The 16,038-nt window shown below is 41.1% G+C and overlaps 1 protein-coding gene and 1 long non-coding RNA gene across 4 annotated transcripts in view; both read right to left on the reverse strand.

Annotated features, from left to right (window-relative positions):
- The window catches only part of EDRF1 (erythroid differentiation regulatory factor 1), a 28,130-nt gene extending 12,576 nt beyond the window's left edge, over positions 1-15,554 (reverse strand). For 2 of the 3 annotated variants that reach the window (XM_061478571.1, XM_061478572.1), the window contains exons 1-15: positions 15,399-15,554; positions 13,918-14,126; positions 12,405-12,471; positions 11,388-11,513; positions 10,067-10,191; positions 9,458-9,617; positions 7,946-8,047; positions 7,532-7,653; positions 6,118-6,229; positions 4,921-5,068; positions 4,738-4,846; positions 4,339-4,450; positions 2,276-2,536; positions 1,549-1,620; positions 782-932 (exon numbers count right to left, since the gene is read on the reverse strand). In XM_061478571.1, coding sequence (XP_061334555.1) covers positions 782-932; positions 1,549-1,620; positions 2,276-2,536; positions 4,339-4,450; positions 4,738-4,846; positions 4,921-5,068; positions 6,118-6,229; positions 7,532-7,653; positions 7,946-8,047; positions 9,458-9,617; positions 10,067-10,191; positions 11,388-11,513; positions 12,405-12,471; positions 13,918-14,126; positions 15,399-15,464 — 1,942 coding nt within the window. In that variant the 5' untranslated portion in view covers positions 15,465-15,554. The remainder of the gene's footprint in view (positions 1-781; positions 933-1,548; positions 1,621-2,275; positions 2,537-4,338; positions 4,451-4,737; positions 4,847-4,920; positions 5,069-6,117; positions 6,230-7,531; positions 7,654-7,945; positions 8,048-9,457; positions 9,618-10,066; positions 10,192-11,387; positions 11,514-12,404; positions 12,472-13,917; positions 14,127-15,398) is intronic. The other variant, XM_061478573.1, reaches the window with a different exon arrangement.
- The window catches only part of LOC133282577 (uncharacterized), a 380,577-nt gene that overhangs the window by 288,205 nt on the left and 76,334 nt on the right, over positions 1-16,038 (reverse strand). The window lies entirely within an intron of this gene.

The following is a 16,038-nucleotide window of genomic DNA, read 5'->3' on the forward strand; positions in this document are numbered from 1 at the left end:
AAGACATGAGAACACTTAAAATAATAGCTCAAACCTGAATTTACTCATTATTTAGAGAATTTTAAAAGGGAGAGAGAATAACGTATTGTAAAAACATGCAAGACCAATGTCTTTCAAGGTTGTGCTTACAGGGCTTCTCACTCTGCAGAGGGCTCTGCTGTTGTAAGAAGAGTCCTTTCTTATACCTCTGTATGGGACTCCAGAGAAAAATAAAACAGACTTTAGTCTGAGACTTCTGGAGTCTGAGTACTTAAGCAAACAAAAGCATCTTTTATCTGCTGTTTCCTTCCACAATTATGGAGGCAAAGAAAGAAGACAAAATCCTAATTAATACTTTATATGCAATTCAGCAGCAAGCATCACAGAAGAGAAAAACCTGCCAGAAGTGAGCTCTGCCACAAAACTTCCAAGTCACAAACCATACCCCCCAAAAAAAAAACCGCAAAACCTGTAAAAACAGCCCACTCAACTTGCAGTGCTCTACATACCAAACCCCAAAATACTAGGACCTTATGGAAATCATTTGCAAACCACATCTCAATAGGGTCCAGTAAAATTGTGTTTACTAATAGTAGATGCTATGATATGCAAAATATCCCAAATAAACTCCTTTCTTCATATTTAAAAGAGAACAGAGTGTCATCGAGTTTGTGGTATACTACTTTTGCTCAGGCAATTATGTCATTAGTGACTTGAAAAGTACATTCCTTTGACAATCAAAAAGTAGCAGCAGTCGGCATTGGCACTGGAAAGGTCTTAGTTGTACCACAATACAACTTACTTTTGTCTAAAAATAATGCCATCTGTTTTTCCAGACACTCGGGACCACCACTGGTGGATTCATCCTCATATTTCAAGGGGATTGGAGTGCTGGGGTCAGCTGCAGGAAGGTCACTCTCTTTCTTAACACTGCTGTCAACAGACTTCAAGCCCTGCAAAAAGAAGTAGGAATTTAATTCACTTTGAGAGGTGAACTTGACAGGCCACCAACACAAGAGGGATGTGGAGCTGCTGGAGCACGTCCAGAGGAGGCCACAGAGATGCTGCAAGGGTTGGAGCAGCTCTGCTCTGGAGCCAGGCTGAGAGAGCTGGGCTGGGTCAGCCTGGAGAAGGCTCCTGAAGGAGAGACCTGAGAGCAGCTCCAGTGCCTAAAGGGGCTGCAGGAAAGCTGGAGAGGGGCTTTGAACAAGGGCCTGTAGGGACAGGACAAGGAGAATGGCTTTAACCTTTAACCTGCCAGAAGGGAGAGCAAGATGAGCTCTTGGGCACAAGCTCTCCCCTGTGAGGGTGCTGAGGCGCTGGCACAGGGTGCCCAGAGAAGCTGTGGCTGCCCCATCCCTGGCAGTGTTCAAGGCCAGGCTGGACACAGGGGCTTGGAGCAAGCTGCTCTAGTGGAAGGGGTCCCTGCCCGTGCCGTGGTTGGTGAGCTTTAAGGTCCCTTCCAACCCAAACCAGTCTGGGATTATATGAAAGCTGTATTTAGGAAATACAGCATTCAAGAATTGGGTACTTGGTGAAATGGCATGAGAAAGTCAACAGCAAACTCACCTCCAGAACATAGTTGAGCACCAGCCTGCAGCGCTCTTCAGTGCCATGGCACACAGGAAAAGCACAGCTCGGCTTCATTGAGGGTCAGCAGTGAAGGAAAAGAATATGTGTTCAATTCATGAGATACTAAAATTACTGGCTAGAAGATGCAAACGAGAGCTGGCATTAAGAGAATGTGTTAATGGAACATGAGAACTCCACACTAAAAGAAGTCACAGTGTTTCTTTCCCTTATCTCAGTGAGCAACTCACAATCTGTTCACCTCTATTTGGTCTCTCCTGTCAATCCCAAAAACAATGCAGAGAGGAGAACAGATGATTCTATTCCATAACAGTAATTATGGAAGTATCCACACGTGGTCTGCAATGCAAACCCAGGAAAATAAGCACATCAATACCATGCAGAAATAATTTCTTCAGCCTATACATCAAAGTTGCACTTGCATCACCTCTGAACAACTCAATACCTTGGGCTTTTTCTGGGGGAGAGGTAGGTGCTTTTGTTTTCTACTGGGGTAAAGTAGAAGGAAAAGAAGAAAGAAAACTGAACCTGCCTTACTGTAAAATTCAAAGACCTCAAATTTATGAGCAGCCCATGAAAGAAAGTTTCTTTCCCTACTGTCTCATGTCCCAGTTAACCTGAAGGCAAACCCAATTTCAGTGACAAACTTTGCTGCACGAACTGGATCTTTCAAGAACACTCTTAAAAACCCCAGAGCTTCACTTACACGTATTCGATGAACAGACTTGTACTTCTCTGGTACTGATAACTCTCCAACAGATTTGATTATAGCCACCGCTTTATTGTCATCTGGTGGATCAGAGCTGTTACTGTAAGAACCATTTTCATCACTGTCTGGCATTTCTTCCTCTTCCTCACTGTAACTTTCATCAGAATTTCCACTGATAGGGAAGTCTGTACTGTCTTCTTTTTTAGGTTCATCCAACTGAAAAAGCTCTGACAACATGTAGTTGGCTGAAGCAATAATCTTTATAAAGAAGAGAAAAATAAAATCAGTGAGTTGCATTCAAATTACTGTTTGCTTTTGAGAGGCAACATAAACAGTCTTAGAATAAGGAGTAAAGAGCGCAAGCAAACTGGTGTTGGATAACCTGTACATACAGCCCATACACACACACATTGTACAACCATATGTTTGAATACTGAATTTTTAAAGTTATTTAAGAAACAAGTATCTGCAGACAGGATGTTGTCAACTATACACCTTACAAGGTCTTCATCTCTTGTTCTGCAAGTATAGGGCATAAAGGTTAAATCTGGAGCACAGACCACATTGGTCCATGACAGCTTCGGGTTTTCTCCTTAACAGAGGAATAAATATGTAAGAGCAGCTCTTGATAATCCCATTTTCTTTTTTTAGCACCACCCTAAAACACTTCTTGTTTATTTGCATCTTTTGTGTTCTACAGATTCTCTCAAACCACAGCTGCCTTCAGAGGAGCTTTTGCTTCTCCACTTGTGTCCTAATTCAGGCAAGACAAGTAAAATCTGACACAAGATAAAAAAAGACCTTGTAGGTCACAAAGATGCAAATGAGGAAAAAAATCTTATGCAAGCAAAAAATTTCAAGAGCTTCTAGTGTAGTTAATACATGCCATGTCTCCTCTTGTAAACCATTTTAAACATATTTTTGGCTCCAGTTTTCAGTTGAAGCCAGCTTAAATCTAGAGCAGACAAGTAAGTTGAGTTATACTTTGCATTAGATTTCAGGTATTTCTTTTTGAAAGGTAGGATGTGCTGCCTATAAATAGCAAACATGGTTAAGTTACCACGTTAGTGCACCATAGCCTGCATAAAGCAACTCAAGCCCACTCAACTTCCAAGCCTCCTGCAGTAGCCAAGTTTACGTTTTGAGTTAACACATTGATACTCCTTATAAAACTCTCAATTTAAGACAAGGAATAGACTCTGAAAATCCCAATGAGAAAGCAGCACACTCCATTACCTTCTGCAGCTAAAAAGGAAGCTAACACATCCAGCAGCAGTAATGCTTAAGATATCCACACCTTTACCTCACTAAAATTTAACATACTACTTGTCTTTCAGAGCACCTGGATTCCTGGATTCCTTTTTTTCTTAGGAAAGGACCAGAATCAAGTATCTGGAACAAAGGAGGTCAACACAGCTTCATCTCCTTTTCATTACTCTTCTTATTGCTGCTGAAAGTGCAGAGCATCTTAAGGTACCCATGACTGATACAATAGTCCCATGAGGAGATCAAGAGTTTGAGGCTGTATTTCCAACTCTTTCACCTACCATAGAATAGTCTCCTGGAGACTGTCCAGCCCAACCCCTTGCTCAAAGCAGGTTGCTCAGGACCACATCCAATTGGGTTATGAGTATCTCAAAGGATGGAGACTCTATAACCTCTCTCATTGACCTGTCACAACTTTCAACCACCTCCAGAGTAAAAGTGTTCTTATATTCACAATTAACGCTAGCTAGCTAAGATCTGCTTCAGTGTCTGTACAGCTTCCAAACACAAAAGGGCACTTTGAGAATGACAGCAAAAGAGCAAATGTAATGACAAGTTCCTTTTTAGAGCAGAAAAGAAGACTCATGCAGCAGTGAGGGTCAGTGAAGGCTAGCAATTGAAAGTTATAGTCTATAGGGGCTTCTTTAAGCATAAAAGAATTTCTAGGTCTATAAATAAATCTGAATTCTGTCCCTTGCAAAGGGAGGGGAAAGCACCACACAAAATATTATCAGGTGACAGCATTTCTATTACATTTACACAAAGCTACAAGAGAGAGACCACATAATTCTTACTTGAGGATGTCTGCCGTTGTCCAGAAGCTTCAGACAATTAAGGAGCAATGTTCTGATAGTGCCATAGTGTTTCTTGTTCTGGTTTTTCTTCAACATCATATTGCAAGCAACCCTTAAAGTTGAACAAAACAGTAAATCCCTGGATAATTTGAGTTAGAAGGAAAAAAGCTGAAGAAGATACTACTGCAAAGGTAGGTCTCCCAAACTTGATGATGGGTCTCCAAGACTCACTCAGTAAGAGTGTCATTTACATGGGAAAAATGGTGAAGAGGGGAAAATCTGTTTTGACTTAGCGAGACTGAGGTTTAGATGCAACAGATTTTCATTTCATTTTTGGTCTGTGTTCTTAATATAATTTCTCCAAGAAGCAAGTATTATAACAAGAAAATAACAACTCACTTGTATAGAAGAATTGCCACTGGCATTGTAAAAGGGTTTTGGTATTTGTCTTCCGTCTCTTCACAGAGTGTGGTTAAATCATACAGCTTTACTATATCACTCCCACTTGCTGAAAGGCAAAATCATCCATTAATCAACATGACATTAATACAAATCTTTCCAAAATTATCTAAATCTACTTACCTTTAAACAACCAATATGTGTGGCCTTCTTTGGTGCAATTTGATTTCAGGAAAGATAAGATATTTTGAGCAATATCTTTTATCACTTTGGTAGAAAAATTAGAGTTTTCCAGATTGGGAATATCTTCAGTCTTGATCATTTCATATTTCTGCAAGAAATACATGTTAAAATTCAAGATTAGAAAGGTTTTCTGATACGTACTCCCCCAAAATCGATAGATCAGTGTCTGCCAATTGCTAAAAGAAACAAAGGCTCTATTATGACAGCGTCATAATAAATTAATTTCTATGATTTACTCCAAAAGCAAGCACATCTTGATTACACTAGACAATAAAAACTTTAAAGAGGATTCACTTCTGTGACAAGCACGGTAAATGGAGAACAGAAGGATAAAAAAAAAAGTGCTGAAGGTGCAACATCTAACTGTTACTTCAATGAAACCTAGTCAGCTTAGTAAGCAAATACATGCTATGAGGATATGCTACAGAGTATCATGGAATGATACTGGTTTGCATTGGAAGGGATCTTAAAGCTCATCCAGACCCAATCCCCTGTCACAGGCAGGGACACCTCCCACTAGAGCAGTTTGCTCCAAGCCCCTGTGTCCAACCTGGCCTTGAACACTGCCAGGGATGGGGCAGCCACAGCTTCTCTGGGCACCCTGTGCCAGAGCCTCAGCACCCTCACAGGGAAGAGCTTCTGCCTAAGAGCTCATCTCAATCTACCCTCTTTCAGCTGTAAACCATTCCCTTTTGTCCTGTCCCTACACACCCTTGTAAGATGTCCTACTCCAGATGTCTCTGCTGGTATGTGTGGTCTGCTATAAAACAGTAAAAAAAATGTTTAGAACCCATGCATCTATCATGGCAAATTAATACTACAGATTTTAAGATGCAAGAAACTGATGTATTTCTACTGCTGTATTTCTTATTTTTGTCTTTGCCCGTACAGAAGAGGGAATCTTGCATGCATGGAAGGAAGGAATAAAAATAACAACAGTATTCCGTCACTGTAAGCTGACAGTTTGTCATTGTAAGCGGACACTGAAGCATAGATGCTCCTCATTCTCCAATAAGGGATTTTGCTGTAATCTTTTTGTCAAAACAGTAAGATTAGAAAGAGATGTGTTATAATTGGATCAATTCTAGGAACTGAAGAATGGATTAACCTAGACATAATGCAAAGCGCCAGACTTACCTGAACAATTCCATTTACATGAAAGCACATCACAAGCTCTGGTACATTGCATATTAAGTTGTCCAACCAATAGTCAATTCCTGTTAGCACATTTATTGGCTTGTTGTTATCCCTAAAATCAAATATTGGTGGTGTTATTTAAGTCTTTATTTACTCTTCAGAAAATATTAGGGATGTTTACTAATGGGATTTAGATTTCAGTCATCTGAGAGTGGATGGATACTAAAACAAGTATTTGTAAATTGTTGTAACAATGAGTTATAGCAAACAAAGCAGATGTACTGATGTCTCCAGTGGAATACACTCACATTCCCTCAGCAATCTGAGTTTTTGCCTACATTTATACCAAAACTTTAACAATCTTCAGATATCACACTATTATTTAGATAGTAAGTACTTAAGTTCTAAAGGAAGAGCACTATTAACTGCAACTAATTCTAGCACAGCCCTTCCCCCAAACTTGCCACAGTGCCCTCCAAGCAAGGTGTTAATTCCTCCACGTGTCTTAAAATGATGACAAATGCATCAAATGACTTTTAAGTTTTGGCTCATTCTTTGCCTATGCATAGGCAGGAACAGAAAGATTAATAATCAAGTGATCAACATAAAGTGAACAGTAAGTCAGAATTTAGAACTACTACAGTCACAAGTTTAAAGTACTTATGCCCAACTGGCAGTTACTGAAGTTCAGAACCCCTGTAGGAGAAGTATTATTACCCTCTCATAAAAATAGCAATAGAATGAAACTAATGTGTAGATCTGCAGAAGTGTTTTAACACTCAACACTCACACTGAAATCAGGAAAGACCGCAAACCACCAGTGTGTTCAAATAAAAAATACAGAGGTGCAAAAAACAGCAGAACATTTCAACCTCTAGTGCTGGGACTTGCTGGAGATAATTATATGTATTTATATATATTACACACACATATATAAATATGTATATATATTACACACATAAATACGTATATATACACATATATATAATAAAATGGAAATGTAAAGTTTGTGTAGCAGCTTGCTCTTTTTTTACTAGTGTACACATCTATTTGTGGATAGATACAGTATATAGTTATAAAATATATAAACATAATATATAGAGAGAGATATTTAGCAAAATGGCCGCAGAGGAAACTTATTCTAGGAAAGGCAGTGCTGGAATTCAAATTCCACAGGGAGAAAATGAAGGGAAAAACCTGTAAAAATCTAGTATCTTTATTAGGTTTAAAAAATCCCACAGCACTGGGACTGTTGTCCTGTATATCATCCTTTAAGTCTAAAGCATGAATTTTATTCTTTAAATTGCATGTAAAGAATAACAGTCAATCACACAAAATGCAGAGAGAGAAACAGGAAGCAAATCATGAAGTCTGACAAGCCCGGCACATTGATTTCATTAAGTTCAAACCTCACCTGAGACGCAAGCTCACGGCAGGGTATCTCCCACCTCCAAATATAGGCATATTTGATCCTACTAACATGTGGATGTCTTCAAAGGTCCACAAGATATTACGGACAAAGTCATTTTTGAGGCCCTTCATTAGGAGAAAAAAAATCGGTCTGTAAATCCCTATAGTATAAAACCTGTTTTCTAGGACATTCTGTGGAATTACGAGAAAGCAAGAAGGAAAAGCAGCAAAGACAAGACAGCACATAATGCACTACGCTACGCGTTCACATTAACTGAAAAGAGAGATTGCAGATGCCACAAAAGCTACTTCTACAGGGGACTTAGTTTTTCTCTTGGTTCCAATCTAGACCAGATTGTAAAAGGTTTGATTAAATTGGGGGTTCAGTGTTGGAGCTCAAATTTCACAGATAGCATACCTGACTGTTTTCCCCGTCATTGAACAAAGTAGTCAGGTTTTGTTCTTTGGGGGCTGAGGCCACATGCCCCACTATATATGAGGGTTCAAGAGGCACACTTCCCTGTGAAAAGCACAAGGATAAGGAGTGATTCTGCTGCTGAGATAAAGTTAGGCCATTAAAAATAATCTGAACAACAGAAGCATATCAGGGAAAAGCCTTTACCTCTAGCATCTTTAAATAAATCCATATTAAACAACAAAAAGCCTCTGGTCAGTGACTAGAACACTTCTTTTCTATAGCCAGTCCCAATCTTTCGTACTTTATGATTTCTTTCTAAAGCTTCTGAGAAGATAAAGTTTTTATAGAAACTCTTTATAACCCTAGGGTCAGCACCAGATTATCAGGCTCCAGAAGTAAAGCCTCTGTCTTACAGAATCCTAGAATGGCTTGGGTTGGAAAGGACCTTAAGGTCATCTAGTTCCAAACTTCCTACCATGTGCAGGGACACCTCACACTAGACTTTGGTGCCTTATTTATAAACTAAAGAAAATGAGGCTGTACAAATGCACAAGAGCTTACTTATTACAGTCTGCTGTATTAAGCAACAGCTCACCAAGGAAGTGGAAAAGAGAAGCAACCCTTTTTCTAAAAGCTTTAGAGCACTGAAATATTTCCCCACTTTAGAGTATTTCACCACAAACACATGCAGTTACCATTTTAGCTCAATTTTATGGATAACGTAGGTTAGAGCCTTTGTAAATTAGCTGACCAAGTCATTTGGCATACCAGTTGATAAGACTGTCTAAGCACAGCTATAGCATCATTATTAAATTAGCATAGACTGAATGCATCAGATTTGCCAACCTCTCAAACACATAATCAACTCCTGTTTTATATTACTCAAACAACACAGGAATTAAAGAGTTTTCATAAATAAGCTTAGCCACAGGCGGAAACCCTGGATTAGGGCCTAATACTAGTTTGTTGCATAATTACTATGAACTTTCCACTTCTGTAATCTCCTAGCAAATATTTGTAATTACTGCTTAACTGTTTTGCAAACATTTTCATAGATCTTCCATCTTCCTCTTCACCTCATCAACTCAGGGCCACAACAGATTCATTTTAATGGCAGGTTTAAAAAAGAAAGGCCAAAACTTTAGGCTATATACACCTTCTGAATATCACAGAATCAACTAGGTTGGAAAAGAGCTTCAAGATCATCAAGTCCAACCATTACCCCAGATTTCTCTTCTTGCAGGTAAAGCCATTGATGACTGTTCCAAATGTTTTCTTTCTCAAGACTGCACAGATTAATGCCTTTAGCATTATAGTGACAAAAAATTAACTTCTGAAATTTAGAGCTCTGAAACCCTGGCATAAGCTAAACTGCACCTACTGCCAACTTCTTCTAATGCCTTAGTTCATTTCTTTCTGCAAAGACTACTGCAGCAGTAGCTTAGATAAACCTTTCACTACAGATGTCTCTACAAAAACTAAGGTGCCATTTAAAACATTTTACACACTAACCTGGTTAGAGGCACCTGGATCTTCAGATAACGAAGAAGGCATTTCAAAAGGAGCTGGCCAGGAGGCCTCTCCTGCTTCATCACTCTCACCTGAAACAGGACCCTCCTGGTGCTGCTTCGAAGTGGAAGGAACAGGCTGTGCCGCTCCATCACCATTAATGCTGACAAAGCACCATTAAGAAGTTTAGTTGATGACATACAAACAGATCCACTTTAGAATTGTTCTATTTGATGCACTGCTCTTAAAGTACGATTTTATCAATACATTAAAAGATTGCTGTGTTGACAAGTCATTCATTGCTTAAACTCTCATAAAATTACAGCACGCGCCACCACCTTGAATATTTTAAGTTGTTCTTCCTCAAATGCAGAAATACTGAAATATCCAGGTAAGTCATGCTGGTTATTCTTTAATTTTACTTTAAAATACTTCAATTTCTGTTAAAACATTTACACATTATTTCCTGATCTCATCTCTCAGTTTTCTCCGAGTAAGGATAAATCAGTAAATAAGACAGAGCATAGCAGACTTTTAACACCTCCTTCAAGACAAGAAACCAGACAAAAGTAAGTGGTGCAGAATTAGAGATTTATGTAGACATGAGGTTACCTGTAATACAAAAATTTAGAGAGTATAGCCTTCTGGTACCAGTGTTCTTTACTCTTCTTTTTTCGTTGCCACTTCTGATCAATCAGCCTTTGATAAAACTCTTTCAGCCATGTCCAGTCCCCTGTCTAGGCAAGATCATAAATACGAAATTAATACCAAGACGCATCTGCAGAGTAAACCAAGTGCCTTATTAATTTATGAATAGTTATTCAAAACAATAAAAGAAGCCCCAGAAAATAAATCCACAGCTGAAAGTCTTGAACTGGTCATGAATTAAAATGCGTTTTCTGGAAAAGTTCTTACTGAAAAGTTGATTTCATTAGAAAGTCAGACTCATAGTAAGAGACTGCAGATTAACAAATACTTAATAATACTTCAGTATTGCTGTACTATGTTATTACAGGAAAGTGAAATTTCAATCATAGAATCACAGAGTGGTTTGGTGTCCTGGGTTCAGCAGTAGCAGTCATTTTTCTCAGTCTTAGTAGCTGGTGCAGTGTTTTTTGACTTTCAGCCTGGGATCAGCGCTGGTAACACCGATGTTTTTAGTTGCTGCTCAGTAATGTTTACTCCCACCCATGCTCTTCCAGGGAGGAGGGGAAGCCAGGAGGAAGTAGAGACAGGACACCTGACCCAAACTAACCAAAGAGGTATTCCATACCACAGCACGTCATGCCCACTATATAAACTGGGGGCAGTTACCTGGAAGATCAAGCTCACTGCTAGGGTCAGGCTGGGTATCGGTTGGTGGTCCCTTGTTATTTCTCTTGTTATTATTATGATTGGTGGTAGCAGTAGTGGTTTTGTGTTATACCTTAGATACTGGACTGCTCTTATGTCAACCCATGGGGGTTACATTCTTTCACTTCTCCCTATCCCTCCAGGAGCAGGGGGAGGAAGGAAAGGAGGGGGACTGAGCGAGTGGCTGCAAGGTTCTGAGTTACCAGCAAGGCTTAAACCATGACATTTGGAAAAGACCTTACAGATCATTCATTTCCAACCCCCTGCCATGGGCAGGGACACCTTCCACTAGAGCAGGTTGCTCCAAGCCCTGTCCAACCTGGCCTTGAACACTGCCAGGGATGGGGCAGCCACAGCTTCTCTGGGCACCCTGTGCCAGCACCTCAGCACCCTCATAGGGAAGAACTAAGACCTACAATACCATCAGATGCAGTTCATGGGTAAACCGAGTGCTGCAAACAAAGCACCTTTTGTATTTGCCTACAATTCTTAGGCATTTTTACACATATGTGCTTTCTTGGTGGCTACACTATTCTTGGAATAATTCATTTTGACCATACTTCAAAAACACATAGCTCACTTGAGATGATCTCATGAAGAGTTCCTGGATATCCAGCTCATCCAAAAGCAGCGTCCGCCCGATGCGATGTACTGCCATGCTCACGTGTGACTTGCTGTATGGAATCTTCAGAAGCTTTTTAATGTTCTTGCAGGAGAAATGAGAACAGAGACAATCAGTAGAACTATACTGCATTGCAAGACAATTCTTAGAAAACTATAAGCAAAGAATATACTACTAGTACTGAAGAGGCATGGAGAGGCAAATAAAACCTTACAGTGTCAGTGACTTTAAAGCCATTCCACAAGAAGTTGCATTTCTTGAACTCAGAGAACATGAATGACAGCAATAAAGAGACCAAGCAGTCAGTATAAACCACATACGTGGTTTAAATTCAATCTCTCTTCAGATCATCACAAGCAGGTATCATCAAAAGTGACAGAAAAATGCAAGCGGATGGTTTGGATTTTAAAAGCTTTATCATCACCACAGGAATATCAACACTTTGTCAGATACCTAGAGGAATCTAAGCCTGAATAAAAATCTGCCAACATCAATACTAAGACACTAAACTGGGTGTGTATGTTTCCTCTTCTGAATAGCCTCATCTGAATTCTACAGATATAACCAGCACCAAAAGAGCTGGCAAAAATCAGAGGAAACAAGACTGAAGGGGGCTCTCTTCTAGATAAGGATAAAGAGAAAAATAAATCATCCTGAGAGCAATGATTTACATGGAAAAAAAGTTATTTCAAACACACAAGTCAACTACATTGCAAGACTGATGTATTGCATTCACTCAACCACATATTTTAGCTGAACATTAATTACAGAAATCCATAGGAAAGATGTTTTTATCTCTGCATGCCTTATTCAGTGATCACAACTCCCTTAAATCACAGAGCAGAAATTCAGTGACCCATTAGGGGATCTTTTACTTCTCCTCAAAAGACACAAAGATGACAGAAGCCACGGCAGTGTCTTAAAATAAGGTTTGTACAACAAGAGTTTGAACGATAGCACTTAAGTTACACCTACCTCTGAATCAGACACAACATCCACATCATTTCCAACTGAGTCAATGAAGTCATAGGCCATCCCAAAGCTATTTGGAAAATATTACAAGTTAAGACAAATGTAACATTAAATAGACAACTGCATGTTTTTAAGCTTATTAGATATCTAAAAGTTTTTTCTTTATATAAAAAAAGTGTATATAACATTACTAGGTGTAATAACATCTAAAGTTAATCAGCAAAACAATTTCAGTTTTACATTCCACATGTTTTTCAAAGCTCTCTTTCAAATTGCTTAAATCCAGTTTCAAGACACACAAATAGGTAGCTTAAGTTTTGTGAAATGAAAAAAAAACAGCTACTGAAGTGTTAAGACAGTTATGAGAAATTAGAGAAATTAAGTTTTAATTTTTTTACCACTAAAAACAAGAACAGTTTTTTTTTTCAAAGAGCTTCTCTTTAAGGCATTAAAGACCATAAATAGCTTAATTTTAGCTGCTGTCATTTAATTTTATCCCTAATTTCTGTTTTTTAACTGGCCTACGTGTTGTAACAGACACATCTTTGTATCTTCACCCTTATTAAAGCCTCTCTAAATTACAAGTTATTGAAGTTGGATTATTTAAATGTACAGATTATTCTTTACAATTAAACCAGGTATTACTATAACCCAAACAAATACATGATGTGCAAGTGTCTGAAGTTGTACTTCCGCTATTAGCTTTGTAATATTGACACTGGAGACAGAGACAGGTTAAACTATCAGCCTCTGTTTGACAAACAAACATAGTATCTAAAATAAAGGGGAAAAAATCATAAAGCCCCGAGAAACATACTGCTCTGCTCAAAAATGTACATGTCCTAAAACAGATGATGAGGATTTAAACACAAACTGTTAAATTTCACTAACTAGTTGACTTGGCATGAATCTGCTTGTTCAGCACAGGATTTAAGCCTCCTGTTTCTAAATACTCTGAATTCCATTCATCCAACTGTTGAACAAACATCCATACTGAAAGGTAATGCTGCTTTTTGCTTCTGCCCCTTATTTCACCTTCTGTGTTCACTCCTGACATGACTCTGAAATTTCTTTTGCCATTTGTTAGCCAGGTCTGGTTTCTAAAGATCCAGAAGGGCTATAAATTTGCTCTGTAACCTTCAAGATCTTCAATTTTCACCTGTTATCAGAAGCAGAAGAGCTGGCTGAACCAGTCTAGTTTGATTTTGGCCAACTGGCAACAGCCAACCAGGGAAGAACATGAAGTCAGCTTGACTGTCTCAGGCAAGGTGTCAACATGCACTTGAAAAGAATAATCATCAACAACATTACCAGCATCATTAATCATTTATAAAGGAGACAAGACAATAGCACACAGGCAAGAACTAAGGATGCAAAAGCAGAGAGAGAGAATGGCTAAGAAGACCAAGTTGCTATGGCAAAGTCTGCACTTTCTACTTTCAATTACAGAGGGTCCAAGTTCACTACTAGAATTATTCTTAAAAGCCTGGAAAAAACAAAGCCTACTGTTATTTACCTTGAAAAGGGTTTACTCTTCTTGTTGTTGCCAAGAATGGTAGTACCTGCTGGTCCCAGCTTAGCACTTTCACGCAACCAGTTGGCAGGTGGAAGTTTCAGGTCTGTCTTCTCCTGAAGACGGGCAAATGCTGCTTGTGGTGGGGCAGACGAGTACTTCACCACAGCACTGCTTTTCACTTCATTGCCTCCAAGGAACAACACCGACCCCTAGTATTCAAAGAGAAATCAGTCCATTACTTCATGGAATGATGGAATGGTTTAGGTTGGAAGGGACCTTAAAACTCATCCAGTTCCAACACTCTGCCATGGGCAGGGACACCTTCCACTAGAGTGGATTGCTCCAAGCCCCTGTGTCCAACCTGGCCTTGAACACTGCCAGGGATGGGGCAGCCACAGCTTCCCTGGGCACCCTGTGCCAGTGCCTCAGCACCCTCAGAGGGAAGAATTTCTTTCTAATGTCTAATCTAAATCTACCTTAATTAAAACTTCCAGACTTGCTCTATAAGCTATTTTTAACTTAGGGAGCAAAGCCCAGTCTTGCATTCACTTATAGCTTTCTCCTTCCTATACTTCTGAACATTTCAGTTACACGAATTCCAACACTTGCGTCAAGCATGCGCTCCACTTTGTAAGGCTAAAATGTCATTCGAGGCAGCTCCCACGGAATGCAAAATTACTCAGAAAGTCTGAAACTAAAATAGAATTCCTACTAATGCTGCAAAAGCTTGCGAAAATAAGTGTTCACTAACACCAACACTAAAGCTACACGTTTCTGCTTTAATAATCACAGAATCCCAGCCTGGTTTGGGTTGGAAAGGACCTTAAAGCTCATCCAGCTCCAACCCCTGCCACGGGCACGGACACCTTCCACTAGAGCAGCTTGCTCCAAGCCCCTGTGTCCAACCTGGCCTTGAGCACTGCCAGGGATGGGGCAGCCACAGCTTCTCTGGGCACCCTGTGCCAGCGCCTCAGCACCCTCACAGGGAAGCACTATAAATAAATACACCTTATGACTGCATATTTCTTTACAAAACACGCAGCTGCCACACTTGTGTTGAGAGCTTTGAACTGACGCATGTTAAGGGAAAAACAGATCCACAGGACACTGTTTATGTAAATACAACGCAGCACCCTGCACTTAAACATAACAACAGAAACACCGCTTACAATTAAAGCTTAATCATAATTAGCACACTCCCTACTTCTCTCCAGCCCTACAACAGCATTCCCTTGCTCACCAAACTGGAAGGTGGATCCACACCTATGAGGCAACCTAAAACGTTACTGTGGGCTGTGTTTGCCGCCTGAAGCCCCACACGGTCCGGGCTGAGGCGGAGGGAGCAGCAACACGGGGCAGCTCCGGGGCGGCCCGAGGGTAACGCTGCCCCTCAGCCGCAGGACCCCCGTACACCCGCGGCTGTGGGGCACTGCGGAGAAGCACGCGGAGGTCCCCCCCACCCTCACTGTCACCGCCGGTACCTGCTTGGGCTCCTCCACGTCTCCCCTTAGGGGCGCGGCGGCCGCGGCCCCGCAGACCTCCTCCATGTCCCGCTCCCCTCACGCTGCCGCCGGAGGCGCGCCGGGGCCCTGTCAGAGCCCACTGCCGACCGGGGGGGGGGGGTGCGTCACCGCGGGAACAGCCAGATCTCGCGAGGCTCCTCAAGAAGTCCCGGAAGGGGTTGGTGGGCGGGGAAAACGCGGACTGACCAATAGGAGAGCGCGAGGGGTGGGGAAGGAGCACTCTGGCCAATAGAAGAGCGCTGGGGGTGGGGCTTGCGGGAGGGGCGGGGCTGCGCCTGAGGGGGAAGGCTGCAGTGGCGGGCAATGGCGGTGGGCTGTGGGGTCGTTGGGTTTGGGCAGGTTGGTTTTATGTTATGAGGTTCAACAAGGCAAAGTGCCGCGTTCTGCATTTGCGCCACAGCAACCCCATGCAACGCTACAGGCTTGGGTGATCTGCCCATGGAAAAGGACCTTGGGGTTCTGATTGACGGAGCTGAACATGAGCAGCTTGTGCCCAGGCCGCCAAGAGGCCACGAGCATCCTGGACTGTATCAGCGCCAGTGCGGCAGCAGGGCCAGGGCAGTGATGATGCCCCTGCACTGGGCACTGGTGAGGCTGC

The sequence above is a fragment of the Pezoporus flaviventris genome, unplaced genomic scaffold (genome assembly GCF_033815535.1).
Source record: "Pezoporus flaviventris isolate CSIRO_AGI_PZ_B2104156 unplaced genomic scaffold, CSIRO_AGI_Pfla_v1 ptg000129l, whole genome shotgun sequence".
Classification (NCBI taxonomy): domain Eukaryota; kingdom Metazoa; phylum Chordata; class Aves; order Psittaciformes; family Psittacidae; genus Pezoporus; species Pezoporus flaviventris.